At 41.2% G+C, this 14639-nt stretch overlaps 1 protein-coding gene across 4 annotated transcripts in view; it reads left to right on the top strand.

Moving 5' to 3' along the window:
- Positions 1 to 13379, top strand: part of kirrel3l (kirre like nephrin family adhesion molecule 3, like) — a 43804-nt gene extending 30425 nt beyond the window's left edge. Inside the window, exons 4-15 of one of the 4 annotated variants that reach the window (XM_055047973.1) lie at positions 855 to 1012; positions 3626 to 3776; positions 3914 to 4019; positions 4262 to 4410; positions 4529 to 4656; positions 7309 to 7435; positions 8038 to 8138; positions 8837 to 9035; positions 9965 to 10072; positions 10251 to 10360; positions 10528 to 10617; positions 11271 to 13379. In XM_055047973.1, the coding sequence (XP_054903948.1) occupies positions 855 to 1012; positions 3626 to 3776; positions 3914 to 4019; positions 4262 to 4410; positions 4529 to 4656; positions 7309 to 7435; positions 8038 to 8138; positions 8837 to 9035; positions 9965 to 10072; positions 10251 to 10360; positions 10528 to 10617; positions 11271 to 11780 (1937 nt within the window). In that variant the 3' untranslated portion in view covers positions 11781 to 13379. Of the gene's footprint in view, positions 1 to 854; positions 1013 to 3625; positions 3777 to 3913; positions 4020 to 4261; positions 4411 to 4528; positions 4657 to 7308; positions 7436 to 8037; positions 8139 to 8836; positions 9036 to 9964; positions 10085 to 10250; positions 10361 to 10506; positions 10618 to 11270 lie in introns of all 4 variants that reach the window. The other 3 variants (XM_055047971.1, XM_055047972.1, XM_055047970.1) reach the window with 3 other exon arrangements.
- Positions 13380 to 14639: the final 1260 nt, after the last annotated feature.

Raw genomic sequence — 14639 nt, 5'->3', positions numbered from 1 at the left:
CATAGTATGTAAAATCACGGAAGTCAATGAAAAACTGTCACCCCTCCTGGAAAAGTGCCCCAAAAGACTCTGGCTGGTGGCTCATGATCATCAGGCCTATGAAATACACACAGAAATGAAATAAAAATGCAGTTTAGGTGTTTGTGAGGATGTGACTATCGAAAAGGAAGAGGGGCTTCCCTGCGTCGCGTGTGCAATCGCCCGCAGGCGTGTGTATGTGTGTGTATAAATCAATGTGGCCAGATGAGACCAAAGCAATCCTGCACAGTCAAAGGAGTCAACGGTGGGAGTGCAGTCAGGGGAATCGGCATGGAAATTAAAATCACCTTGCGCTCGGATTCCATTAGTGTCCGTGCCGTGGCAACGGAAGGACCTCTGACAATTCAGATACACACAGCGAAATTGGTTCGGCGGAGGGTGCAAGAAAGGCCAGCACAAACCCCATGTTTACGCCTTCTCTTATTGGTCGGGGGAGATAGACGCCTTCATCAGGGGTGGCACGCTCGGCTTGCCAGTGGTGCGTGCGAAACCATGCAAATAAATGAACAAATAAGCAATTCGGGTGAAACATCACTCTGCTACAGTGGGAGCAAATAGAGTAATAATGCTAGTCCCCAGAAAGGAAATAAATAAGGCTGAGTGTTTCTTTTTCTTTCGCTGCCGCCAACTAACAACTGTTCTTCGTCGTTTCTCTTGTACAAAGCTACACCTTGTTAACAGATGCTCGCTAGTAAGAAGATATAGTCATACACAGACACTGAGCTAAAACCTACAGCAAGCATCAGCCTGGCTGTGTACTCGCCTGGATCTTGCTGTTTTGTTTCTGAGTGGTATGTTTTTGCTCTGCTCCACAGTTCCACCCTCTGACCCCGTGGTGGAAGGCGGCCCTGTTGTTCGTCTGAAGGCCCACACACCACACAACCTTACCTGCAGAGCCTCGGGAGCCAAACCTGCAGCTGAGATCACCTGGTACAGAGATGGAGAGGTCATGGAGACAGCGATTTATTCCAAGGTACAGCGAGAGTGGGCTTAGTCGCTAGCCGCCCGCGCAATCTTGTAGAACGTAATAGTTGGAAAGGAACACATGCAAAAGTATTCAAAACAAAGATATTTCCTCTCAGCGGTATGACTCTCAATCTCTTTTTATTTCTTACGATCTTTCTTTTTATCTATTACTTCCCTATCTATTGAGGATTTCTTCTTGTGCTCTCTGCAGTCCCCCTCCCATTTTTATCACTCATTCCTGACCCCCACCTTCGCCTCTTGTGCCTCCACCCCACCCCGCGCCCCCCTCTTTTTGCTTGCTAATGCAACCACACTACAGCATAACTGGAGCATGCCAAAGCTCAGACAGGCATGAGCGTTTCATACAGTAGAGCTTCTGCAGAGGAGAAATCACCCACAACAATGTGGAGACACAATGGGGATGCGCCAGAGCGTGAGCCGGCCGCGGCTGGGAAAGTGTCACATTTTTCATGCTCCCTGACCACGCTAAACGACGCTAAACGCCACATTTAAGGGAGCGAAAGCCTGCAGAGAGAGAAAGAGGTGGAACGGGGTGGAGGATAAGAGGGGTGAGGGCGTGAGAGGATATGAGATGTAAGGAATTGAAGAGGGAAAGAGGCACAGAGAGGGGCATCAATATTCAGTTAAATCATGAGGCGGCTTTGTGCAAAACGAAGCAAATAGCCGTCAGATTTTCCCAAACTGAGGCCAGGTGGTGGGATGGACAAGGCTTTGTCTGAGTGAGTGGTGGTGACAGAGAATGATGTGATTTGATCTAGCATAAAAATGCTTTTTGCGTGTCGGGCTGAGGAAGTGAAAGACCTGCTCCATTGATTTGGCTGTCAAGGGAAAAGGTTGAGCTCGCACTCGATTTGTGACACTTCCTCCTTGTGATCATAACCCCCCTTGTCCCCCACTCCCCAATGTAAAAACGCACATATCTTTATCTGTGGCTGCTGCAGTTATTTTTCCCCAACTCTCTGTGTACTGAAAAACATTTTTATAACTTTTAAGCTTTACTGCATTTTGCCACATTTTTACCACATACTTTTGTGTGTGTATTTAAAGTGAAAGAAAGCTAAACGAAAATGATGTATGGTTTTCATAATTTTCTAGCAATAACAAAACAGTTTGCGATGTATTTGTACTGAGTCTCCTTTACTCTTACCCTTAATAAAATCTAGCATAACCACCTTTGTGTAACTGAATCGCAGTATGAATTCAGCGGTTCTGTAAAGAGTTTGAAAGGTTTGTTGAAGAACATTAGAGAGCAAACACCATCATAAAGCCTAAATGAGCCAGACAGGTCAGGGATACAGTTGTGGAGAAGCAGGGTTAGCTTACAACACAAACTCTCAATTTTTTTGACAGCTCTCAGAGCAATTTTTAATCCATTATCTGAAAATGGAGCCCGTGTTGTAGCAAACCTATTTAAACTGAGCATGGAGAGCATTAATAAGGGAAGCAGGCAAGAGACCAATTGTAACTCCAGAGGAACTGCATTCACCTCTTAGGTTCTGAAAATCTATTGACAGACTGCAAGTTATGTGTTTCAAAAATATGACCCATTTTATTCCCTTGAAAAAGTTTGAGGGAGAGTATTACTTTGAATAAAGCCATCGTTGAAACAATGCTTTAGCCTTTGAAGCTAAAGCAGTTTATTACAAGTCATGTAGGGTAAACAGCAAACATGTTGAAGAAGAAGCTCTGGGCAGATGAGAACAAAATGAGAAATTCAGAAAAAAAAACAGTGTATGATAGAAATTAATGCATCCAATACCTTGAACATGTCAATCGCCATAGAAAAATATAGTGGTGGTAGCATCAAGCTTTGATTAAATCCTTTTGTTCCAATGGGGAAACTGGTCAGAGTTGATGGGAAGATGAATGGAACTAAATGGAGGGAAAGAAAACCTGGAGTGGAAGTTCACCTTCCAGCAAGACAATGACCCTAAAGACATAATAAACAGCCAGGCACATAGCAAGGATCACTTTAGATCAAGTATGGATTAGAATGTGTTAGTGTTGTAATGGCCAAGTCAAAGTCCAGACCTAAGTCCAATATTCAAGCAAGACTTGAATATTAATGTTTACAGTTTTTCCCTATTAATCTAATGATCTGTTTTCTAGTTTTCTATGACCTATGATAAATGCAACATTTTGTGTTAGTCCAACATAAAAAAAGCACAATTAAATCTAATTTAGGTGGTGGTTGTAACATGTCAAAATATGAACAAGTTGAAGGGAGATAAACATTTTGCAAAGTACTTCGTCGCTGTGCCCAGTGGAGTTTTTTTTTTTTTTTTTTTTACGCGTGAATGAGAAGCAGAAAAGAGGCAAAGCTCCTACTGAGTCAGATCTTAAGAATCTGCACCTCTGTTTACTTAGAAGTATTGATTTCCAAGCAGTAAATAGATTTTAAAGATAATGACAAACAAGTAGCGCTGACAGGGAACACTCGGAAATGTGGGAGCAGCACAATATTCCTGTGCTGCACCATAAAATAAATTACTTTCCAAAGAACTTGACCGCAATGTCATAAGGCACTGACTTGTTTTGTGCAACATTGATCGGATTTTCCTTCCTAAGTTCCTGCACAATTGTTGTCCAAACTCTGTAGGCCCTAATGGAGGATGGGAAGAGGGAGGCAGCTGTCAGTATGCTTCCAATCATTCCAGAAGACAGCGACTCCGGACGCACCTACACCTGCAGGGTTCTCAACCCAGCTGCTCCCGCTGGACGACAGACTTCAGTCACTATTAGTGTCCAGCGTGAGTCCTGCATGCACCTGTCCATAAAGTTTTTAAAGCAGGAAAAAAAAAATCAATGAAGAGTGCATGAATTGTTTTTTGTGTGGCTGCCGGTTTTAGTCCTAAATATTTAACATGAACATTTTTGGTCCTCATAGATCCACCTGCGGTGACCCTGTCAGTCCAACCTCAGACCGTGACAGAGGGGGCCAAAGTTCTCTTCATCTGCTCTGCATCTGCCAACCCTGAGATCACTGGTTACAGGTACACTTCTGTCTGATGATGACTCAATTATTTGTAACACCCGAGTTGCTTGAAAATATACAATACAATTAAAGGTAAATTTAAAAAGCAAAGCTTCTGAAGTAAATTGTTTTGGCCTAATGGGCGTTTAATTTGCAGCCTTTGATTGGCACAGTCCCTGAATCTGCTGATGGTCTTTCTCATTAGCATGACTCATTGCCTTTCCTGAACGAATGCATCAATTTAATGTGATTACGTCCAAGGTGGTCAAAAGGAGGAGTGCCCATCTCGGAAGCCAATGGGGACAGCCTTGAGGTGACTGTGGATTATTCTTATTTCACCGACCCAGTCTCCTGCGAAGTGTCAAACTCTGTGGGCAGCACCAACGTCAGCACTCTGGTTGATGTGCAATGTAAGTTTCACTGGAGTAGTATGTCATGCGGTACAGTTGGCTATTGTGTGACCATTTTAAGGGGTATATCAGCTGAAAAGTAATTCCTTATTGATTCAAACTGCCTACTTTACCTTAGTTGGCCCAAGACTGCTGTCAGAGCCCAAGCCAATGACTGTAGACATAGGGATGGATGCGGCCTTCACTTGCGCATGGACTGGAAACCCTCCTCTGACCCTGGCTTGGACAAAGCATGGCTCCAGCGTGGTAAGTCAACCCAGAAAACAAGTCGCCACTTTATCCTAATAGTAAAACTTCAACGCCGACGTTCCTCCAGAGCGGAACATTCGCACATGGCCTAGAGGCATGAATCCCACACACTTTTTCCAACACTTTTTTCCTGGCTGAATCTTCAACACCTTTCACAGCTAGCTCCCTTAGGGCTAGAGCCTCTGGCAGAAAACTGTCTGCCCAATGACAGATTCATACAGACAAATACGTGCACATGGCATGCTGTCATAAGTCTAAGGCAATCAGTTGGTCAATCAATCAGTCGACAACTGGTTCAAACAAAAAGAATTACTGTCTAAGTGTCGCCCCCCCAGTTTACAAAAAGATCAGATTTTCCCTGACACTGAATAAAAGATGCATCCATATTTCTCCTCTGTTTCTGACAAATGAAAGTGTTTTTAGTTGTTTAAGCTTAATAGAAAATTGCTTAAAGGGGTTCTTAAAGATTTTTAAGTTGGAGTTTTGTTCAGTTTGGATAAATCGAGAATAATTTGTCCCAGAGGCCGATGCTAATAGCTACTCAGAGTTATGGCAGACCTTCAAATTTTCAGCAATTTTTTCCAAAATCTATTTGGATTGTCAATGTTTTAGAGAACTCAATAAGCATGTTCTCATTGTATTTATGTAAAAAGAACAAGTGATTTCACATGTGAGGGCATAATTTTTTTTATAAAATGTTTGACCTACTCAAATTATTTGGAATTTCTTGTTTATTTTTTTAAACTTTCATGAAAAATTGACATAAGATTGATAAAAACCTTTAAAATGTTGCTCATGAGAGAGGACAAGACAAAATTAAATTTCTACCATCATGGAAGTTTGTGCAGATACTATTTTGTGAATTTATAAACCATTTTTATGTTTGAAGTGGGTGGCAAGTTTGATAGAGCCTGATGATTAATGCAGTAAGTTGAGGTTGGAGGCAGCAAGCTGCCAGTGTTCTTCCTATGTGAATCACATACTGACAGCAGAACATTGAAAATGTTTCCAGTCATAACATAACAAGAAAGTTATATTATGAAAAGGTCAATAAACAACAGACTGCGAGTCTCAAAAAAATATTTTTAAGTATGTTCCAAGCACATGTTTGACAATGGAATATTGTCTCTGGCACACCACCTCGTACCTACAACTCTGCAAGTTAAAAATTGTTTTATGGAATCTTCATCATGCGCAAAACAACTCAGCCCGGGTTTCACAGATCTATCTGTTAAGGTTTTCATGCTTGTCTCCAAAAGCATTGACATTTCTACTTGCTTTACAAGAAAATGAAGAAAAATGCATCTCAAACTGTAAAATCTTACACATACAACAATTTGACAGCACAGATGTAACTTTTGGAACAATTATTTTGAAGTTTTAGATGGTTTCACTTGAACTAGCAATTAGCGTCTACAGCGACCAATAATCTGGATTAATATTTACTCAAGACCCAAAGAGGATTATCTACTCCGAGTAAGGCACTCATTCCTTATAACAAAAAAATTATGTTATATCTTTGACCTTCCCGTAATCCCAGCCAGACATATTCAGCAGCGCAGATGTGACAATTAGACACAATGTGTGTGAATATATGCTGCAGGAGGGATAAAAAGCTAACTGTTCTGACTTCACTTTGCAAGATCATTGTAGATTGTTCTTTGCTGGATAGCTTCCAATTTCTCATAGTCCTCAAATATTTCTTTGTCATTTATTAGGAAGCAAGAATGTTTTTTATAATAGTTAAAGTGCTTGTGAATTGAGTTCTTTTTTTCTTTTTTTTAATAGTGTTACATTCTCTAAAAACAGACTTGTAAAACATCTCTATACACAACATTTGAATCTGCCTCTTCAAAGTCACTTTCTTGGGTGAAATAATGGGAAGTTTCCATCTTAACTTTACATCACTCTGGTAAACGTCTTTCGCTGCACACACCATTAAAGGAGGCATCCCTTAGGAGCTTCTTTCCAGACCACTAATATAATTTCTGAAGCCGTGCTGGAGAAAGCAGCCCCAGCGCAGACCGCTGTTGGATGAAATAAGCAGTGCCGTCATCTCTCAGAACCAACACTTTCAACCACTCTGAGCAAAATGTGCAGGCATTTTTCTAATCCACCCACTGCCACTGTCCCTCACACAGCCATGAGTAATGGATTAATTGGGTTACTCTGTAAGTGTGTTGAAATACAGAAAAAAAAATGGAGAGAGTGAGAGGGAGGATGTGAAGACGAGAAGGAGGGAGGAGGACAGAGTGGGGATAAATGGATTAATCACAGCTTGATGGAATGACAGAATCAATGAGCTAAGGAGTGAGTGAGTGTAGGAGCTCCAAAGGCTAGGTCCCACTCACACATAGTATTCCACGATCTGTCCCCACTGTTTAATTACAACAATCTCCCCAGCAGCACGGTCACTCAGCGGTGGCTGGAGTGCTTAATGCTGTGATTAAAGCTCTTCACAATGAAATTAAACTCCAACCACCAGCATTTGTTACAATGGTCAGCCCACCTCTGTACTGCCTCCGCAATGAGGGGGCCCCTGATGAAGGCTCGCACTTCCTTTGTCTGCCTCTTCCCTGCGCTGCCTCATTTTTTTGCTTTTTCTCTTTCTAACACATTTCTCACTTGTCTCTTTGGATCTCTCACCAGGTGCTCAGTAATGGTAACACCTTGCAGCTGAAGGCTGTTACACAGGAGGATGCTGGAACATACACCTGCAAGGCCATTGTTCCTCGTATCGGAGTGGCAGAAAGAGATGTCACTCTAACAGTAAATGGTGAGTGACTTCTTCAGAAAATGACTGCACAGTCACAATGTATTGTTCCATAATAAAACTTTGGGATACTTTGGCATTTGCAAATGATACTTTTTAGCTTTTTTTTCTGAAACTATTTTCTCTGTAACTTTTTTTTAATTTCAAACTGATTATTTCTTCTTGCTTTTTCATTAAGTTCACTGCAAATGAAAGGAAAAAAAGGGGTATACGGGAAAAGTTGATTCTTTATTGGGCAGGTTGAAATATCACAGGTACCATGCGGTCAAACTCTGATTATCAATCATTTATGAGGGCAGGTGGATGGAGTACAAGGCAAGGCACATTTCGTGTACAAGACAATTCAAAATGCTTTACAGAAAAATGTAGTATTTGAAGACAGATCCACTTTAGCAGTTATGCTACTTTTCCAATGTTAGCATACATAAACAGAAACATCACAAAGGGATTTATTTAAGCTCTGCTATTTTTTCTATGGTAATAATAAAGCCAAAAATATTTTTTTAGCAAAAATAAAAATAGAAGTTCTTTGTGGCTGCTTCTGCTATTAACCAAATAACCAATCCTTTTTCCATGTCTTCTCTGTCCATTTTTTTTGATACTAGGTCCGCCTATCATCACAGCAGACGCAACGCAGCATGCTGTCAAGCACTCCAAGGGTAAACTGGAGTGCCGGGTGGGAAGCAACCCTCCACCTGATAAGATTGTAAGCAAGCTTCTTAACTTGTGTTGTGGTTTACATCCTCATTTTTGGAGGGATAACACACTGAAATGTTCCACTTTGCCACACCCAAATGAGAGAGCAGTGAGAGGAATGTCAGCCTTGACCTCAGCATTGCACTTTTGCTTTAACACACCTCTACTTCACTTGTTAAAAGACACACACTTGGGCACACATAATTATGGCTGTAATTGCAGAAAGAGGCTGAAAGGATTGCAGAGTTAGGGGAGTTGCAGACGACGAGGTTTTTACAGGATTTGCCAAACTACATTCAATTAGCAGCCCAAGGGGCATCACTTAGCTGACCCTGTTGAACTGCTGGAGGTATGCTGGGTTGGAAGAGAATAATTAGGGTGTGTGGAAGAATGAGAGACAGGTGCCCTGCTGGCCTGATGGTGGAGACAGCAGAGCGGAGCCTTATTTCGTTGTGCAGCCTCCTAACCCTCTTTAGGCCTCACCTGCAGGGCAGACGTGGATGGTAGCTTAAACATGAGCCTATGAGCCATGTCAGCCACAGAGCACCTTGGAGGTCAGCAGAGGGAAAGTAGAACAAATAGATAAACTGGTTTTCTGTCAGTGGCAGGCAGGGATCTATAAACAAGTGTGCATGCCTTTGCTTTGGTCATTTGCTGAGAGATTCATGTCAAAAAAGCAATTTACTACCCATTGTTTACCCTCCGCAGGTTTGGACCTTTGGAGACATGAGTCTGTCCTCTGGTTCCTCCGGTCGATACTCAGTGCAAACTGTGACCACTGACCAAGGGGTGCTTTCCTCTCTCGTCCTCTCTGAGACTTTGGTGCAGGATTTTCAGATGCGGTACAACTGCACTGCTTGGAACCGCTTTGGCACCGGCACTGCCCTGGTCACACTGAAGGAGCAAGGTAAACACTGACAGCAGCTCTGTTCGAAAGTGATATTACTATAGTTATGGCTCATAAATCATTTGAGCAGAGCTGGTTTAATGAAGTGAAATCATGAAATGGCTTCTACTTAGTCAAGGTGGCAAATAATTACCAAAATGAATCAGTCTTGCCCAGTGTCTTTCAGTACAAATGTATGTATATTATAAAAAGTTTTGGAAATTCTGTTTCTGTCATGTGATTTTTAAAGACATTCTAGTCAGATAACATCTAACTATAACATCTAGCTAACTTTCCTTAGCTAAATTAAGCTAAGGCAATATCATTTAACGAGTTGATGGGTGTGTTAATAATTGTGTTTGCCTCAAAATATGTAGATTGATTAGGGAACAAATATGTTTGTGGTTGGAGTTATAGTCTCCATCATCATGTCATAGCTCAGAAAAACTGAGAAAAATCAGGCAGTAAATTCCCTGAAGTGGTCTTAAAATTAACCACTAGTAACACTTGAGCAGTGACACTGGTAACCTTCGCTGCAGCAAACGCCAAAAATAAGGTCCTCGACAGTAATTTACATCAATGTATCAGAGCGAGGGTCTCCAGAGAAAGGGGCAGCAGTATCTCCTGGAATCTCTAATTAGATTACTGTCTATTGCTTCATTGCATGTCAGGCCTTGTTACCCTTCCGTCAGAGAGATTAGAGACAATAGCCATGCTGCAAGATGCTGAATTGTACACATGAGCATATGCCACAGAAGCTGTGAGAGGACTGAGGCATACAGTTTATGGATTTATAGCAATAGTGGGTTTAAGGGATTAGCAAGGCAAATGAATGAAGTCCTCTCTAATTCTTCCATTTTAATTTTCCTCATTTGCTCTGCACATTTTTTACATCTAAATATGCTCTTTTCTTCCATCCACCCCTGCCCTCTTGTTTTTTCTTTTAACAGAGGCTCTCCCCATGTTGATAATTGTTGGCGGAGCAGTAGGTGGAGGTTGTGTCCTGCTTATCTGTGTAATCACACTCGTCTCCCTCTGCTGCCGACACACAGGCAAAGGTGAGCTCAACGGTCAGTATGGGCAAGATAGAAAACTCTTCAAATCAAACAATTGTTTGTTTTTCTCTTTTGAACAGTGAAGGTTTTCTTGTGGCTTTATATTGAAACACTTAAAACGATATGTAAATTTAGAAATTTGCCATGGTGTGTCAAGTAAAACCCTTTTCAATTCCCACAGGTAAGAGATGTACTCGACTTTCCAAGAGTGATATCAGGGTTCAGATCGTTCACAGTGATCACAACGCTACTCGTGGCAACGACGATGAGGAAGATGTCAAAGAACCAATGGTAAGTTTTTTTTTTTACCTTCTCTGCGTGTCAGACAGTGATGGGAGCTAGAAAGACAGGGGTTACATTAACATTGAAACAGAAACTTCAAACTTTTCCTTTGTTCCTATTCAAGCAAGGTCTTGTTCGTTCTTGTAATTCTTTAGAAATGCTTGGTCTTCCCTCAGGCTCCCAACAGCAGCGAGTCTCCAGGGACATCTCGCACAGAACACAGTGACCTCCTGGAGGAGGAGGACGACGAAAGATCGGACATCAAGGTAAAACTTAGAAGACTTGAAAAGACACTTTCAGTGTAGCAAGTAAAGTGTCTCGCAAAAGTGTTCACACATGTTTTCCACAGTTTACTATGCAACCACAAACTTCAATAATTTCATTATCCTGTCAATAATAATTTGGGGTGTTCAATCTGATAGACTGGATAACAGCCACAGCTGCCCTGGAGGCTGTCTTGCTCAAGGACACAATGACAGAGGCTGACAGAGTGGGGATCAAACTGGCAACCCACCAATTACTGGAGAAACTCCATTGCCACGATGTTGCATTTTCAGCCCAACAGCAAATAAAAACAGCATGTTATCACATAGCTTTAGTGGAAAATCACATTGCTTTTACACCTAATTTTCCCCACCGTGGGACAATAAATAATATTTTTTTATTCAAACAGAGTAGAGTGTTGAGTTGTGCTGAGGTAGGTTCTAGTTGAAAAGGGGCATCAATAGTGAATCCGGAGGAAGACCTGATCTACAACATAAGAGCTTGTGGTAACATGAAAAAATGTGGAAAAGTTTATGGGGTGTGAATATTTTTGTAAAAGACCATGGACATTTTTGTTTTTTCAACCTTTGCACATGAACAAAACATTATGTACATATTTGACATTACTGATTTGCATTCCCTCGGTCACTCATAGGACCCCACCAACGGCTATTACAATGTCAGGGGCCACGATGACCGTCACATCCGCAACAGTGGCTTTTCAGAGTACGTGCCCAACTCTCGGCCAGTCTACACGCCATCACAGCTGCCTTCTCCAAGCCCAATGTACGGCCAGCATGGCTCTCAGCCTCGTATCTACGAGTTCTCCCATCGATACGCCACTAATACTGTGAGTCGATCTTCGTATGAACAGCAGCCACCAGCCCAGCAGCAACAGCAGCAGCCACAGTCGCCCACCCAAACAGCTACCATCTATCCCACAGATCCCCTCTACAGTGGCTCAGCCTACCTTCCTGCCACCTACGGTCGTGCCTTCACCAGCTATGTCAAGCCGGCTTCCTACGAGAAGGTTGATGCATACGACCAATCAGATCAGGCCAGCAAGGTATCAAGCTCATCTCGTTTCTCCTACGCCTCCTCTCAAGTGTCCTCCCAGCAGTCTGACTATGGCCGGCAGACTCAACGCATGCAGACTCATGTCTGATTGAACAGAAAAAATGTTAACAGCAAGATAGAAGTGAGTAGAAACCACATTTGTGGTTGAACTAACATGAAAAGAGACTTTGTTTACTCACACGGTCCTGCAAGGATTTGCGTGGACAGTCTTGGGATAACCTGTGATGAATGCCAAGATGGAAAATCTAGCAGTGTGATACCTCACCAGGTTTTAATTTCCTGAAAATGAAAATGGCCAACTGGAACAATGCAACATCTCAGCTGGCATATCCTTTAACCTGCATTCCAGTACTTAACTTTGAGTCCACACTAAATGTCAAAAATGACCTCATAGAGACTGGGAAAGAAGATCTCACAAAGCTAAAACATGTTCAAGGAAAAAGAAAAAAAAACATGAACAGCCTTTTATTGTCTGTCATTTGGTGTCTTGTTGGCATGCGAAAGCAATTCTAAGCACATCCGTGTTTCTATCATTAACAAAAGACAGCTATTGACAAAGACAGGCTTATCCTATACTGTACAACAGGCTAGCTGTTCTGACCAACAAGTGCTGCAGGCGCTGTACTGTATGAGGCGTAATCACCAGAATACATCTGAACTTAGCTGTGTTCCTGAGGCGTCTTATGATAATAACAGGTTTTGGACATCGAAGTGTTGTTCGCCAGCGGATAACACAGAAATACAAGGAGAATGTGTGTACAGTATATATTAACTATGTTGTACAAGTTGGACAAGGTTAGGCCATGAAATTCCAAAGATGGAAAGAACTGTATAGGGAAAAATGTGGGCCAACGCTTGGGGGGGAAAAAACGACTTTGTTTTCTGATTGTAAAACAAATGGTAAGATCATAAAAGAACAATCAAAAGTGGTGTTGAGGAAAATGTTGGCAATCTTGAACATTAAACACATTTGAACGTGACGTCAACTTGTGGAGGCTCAGCCGGGATAAGTGATGCATCAGTCGTGGTCCTAAAGTGGACCATTTAAAAGTTTTACAACTCAATCGAATTGTCTCAACATGTTTACAAGAACCAGTACTACCCTGAAACACTGCGCATCTGTACAAATGGCTCTTGCTCTCTCTCTCTCTGTTGCATGCAAACGATGTGTCTTGTGACAAATTTTCAGCATTTATATTCATCTCCATCTTATGTTTGAGCGTATCGGATTCTTCGCACCCAATCCCATTGCGTTTCACAGCCTGGATGTTTTCCGTACTGCCATTTGTCTATGCGAGCTTGTGCCAGGGCAGCCTGACAAGAGAAGAAAATGTCGCTGAAAGAGAGGAGGCCAACATCATCGCTTGTCTTTTATTTTTATATTTTATATAAGCCTTAAAGTACAGCTTGTGAGCTGCTCTATTGTAAAGTATCTTTATATACATATGTAATCTGTCTTTTGTTGTTTTGGGGTTTTTTTGTGGTTATCACAGAATTTCACATCAGAGTTGTTCAATCATCGAATGCAGTTGAAATGCTCATTTTCTTTCAGTTGAACATCACTAATTGCCATTTCTTTGTTCATTCTTATATTAATGTATTAAGAATTTTATTTGCTAGAAATGAGCTACTGTTGCTTGTACCTTTGTACACATATTTATATTTAAATAAAACCATTTCCAATAAAGAAGCAGGCTCCAGTGAATCCTGGAAGTTATTCAGCTACAGCTTCACATAGACAAACAAAGCATCCCATGTAGCAAAAGTGATGAATACATAAATTAGCAGCACTGTCTATGTTGATTTTCCAATTCTCCCACTGCTGCTGTGACTTTAATGAAGACAGATGAGACAGGAGATCCCCCACCACCCCCACTATATGTGTATCCACCTCCTGAAGTCAACATGCCCATTTGGTAGGGTAATAAGATAGAGCTGTGACAAAGGAAGGTATTATTTGACAATATGAGCTTGTCTTGTAACCACTGTTCCCCAGGTATACATGCTGCTCACGACAGGGAGGAGAGGTACATCCTCATTACAATTCCACTGTGAGAAGGTATGAGCTCTCCCAACACATGCATTTATTATGTATAACATAATCTACAAAACAAGACAGTGTCAAAGACAGGCAAAGCAGGTGATGTATTTAGAAACTACACAATCAGATAAAAAGGGTGTATTAACATAGTCGACAAACATCAAAACAAACCGATAAATAATAGAAATTCACAAGTCCAAGTCACAGCAGTTAGAAGTAGTGTCTTAAAACCGGTCTCCCTTCTAAGAATGGCTTGGTAATTAGAATCAAGGTATACAGATGCTACATCTCAACTTCCTACAGCTTAAAAACGGCTAAAATGTTTCATGATACAAATTCTGTGATTTAAAGACCGTTGCTAGACATGCCAGACAAAGTGCTCCAGTATTGTATTCAGGGACATTTCATAAGATAAAGTTGGTCACCTCCTTTACCTCTTGCTGAGGTTTACTACTTTAGCTGGTCTTTATTCAATATTTTGATTAGGGTTGTCTCTGACAGTGATTCTCGAGAAGAGGGACAAAACAGGTCCTATGGATAAAGCACAAAATTTGAATAAAATTCACACAAAATATATATATATTTTGTCAAATATCTGTCTAAACTAACCTGGGCTATGTGAGCACAACAATGTATGTTTTCCCTGGTGTTTGCTGAATTTTTTCATTTTAAATATTATAATAGGTGGATGGTGTCTATGAAATCCCTTGTCCTGGAGGAGAAGTCAATACATAATAATAGTTTAAAACAATTAAAGGAATACTAAGACAATATATTATGACAATTAAGCATAAGTATTCAAATAAATAATTATACATGTATCAATAAATTGCATTAAAAATCATTTTGCTAGTTTATTCCAACTTGTCTCAAATTTCAATTGTCAGACATAAAAAGAATGTAAAA

The sequence above is a fragment of the Poeciliopsis prolifica genome, unplaced genomic scaffold, assembly GCF_027474105.1.
Source record: "Poeciliopsis prolifica strain line A6 unplaced genomic scaffold, Auburn_PproV2 SCAFFOLD026, whole genome shotgun sequence".
NCBI lineage: Eukaryota > Metazoa > Chordata > Actinopteri > Cyprinodontiformes > Poeciliidae > Poeciliopsis > Poeciliopsis prolifica.
This window is presented reverse-complemented; position numbering and strand designations above follow the sequence as displayed.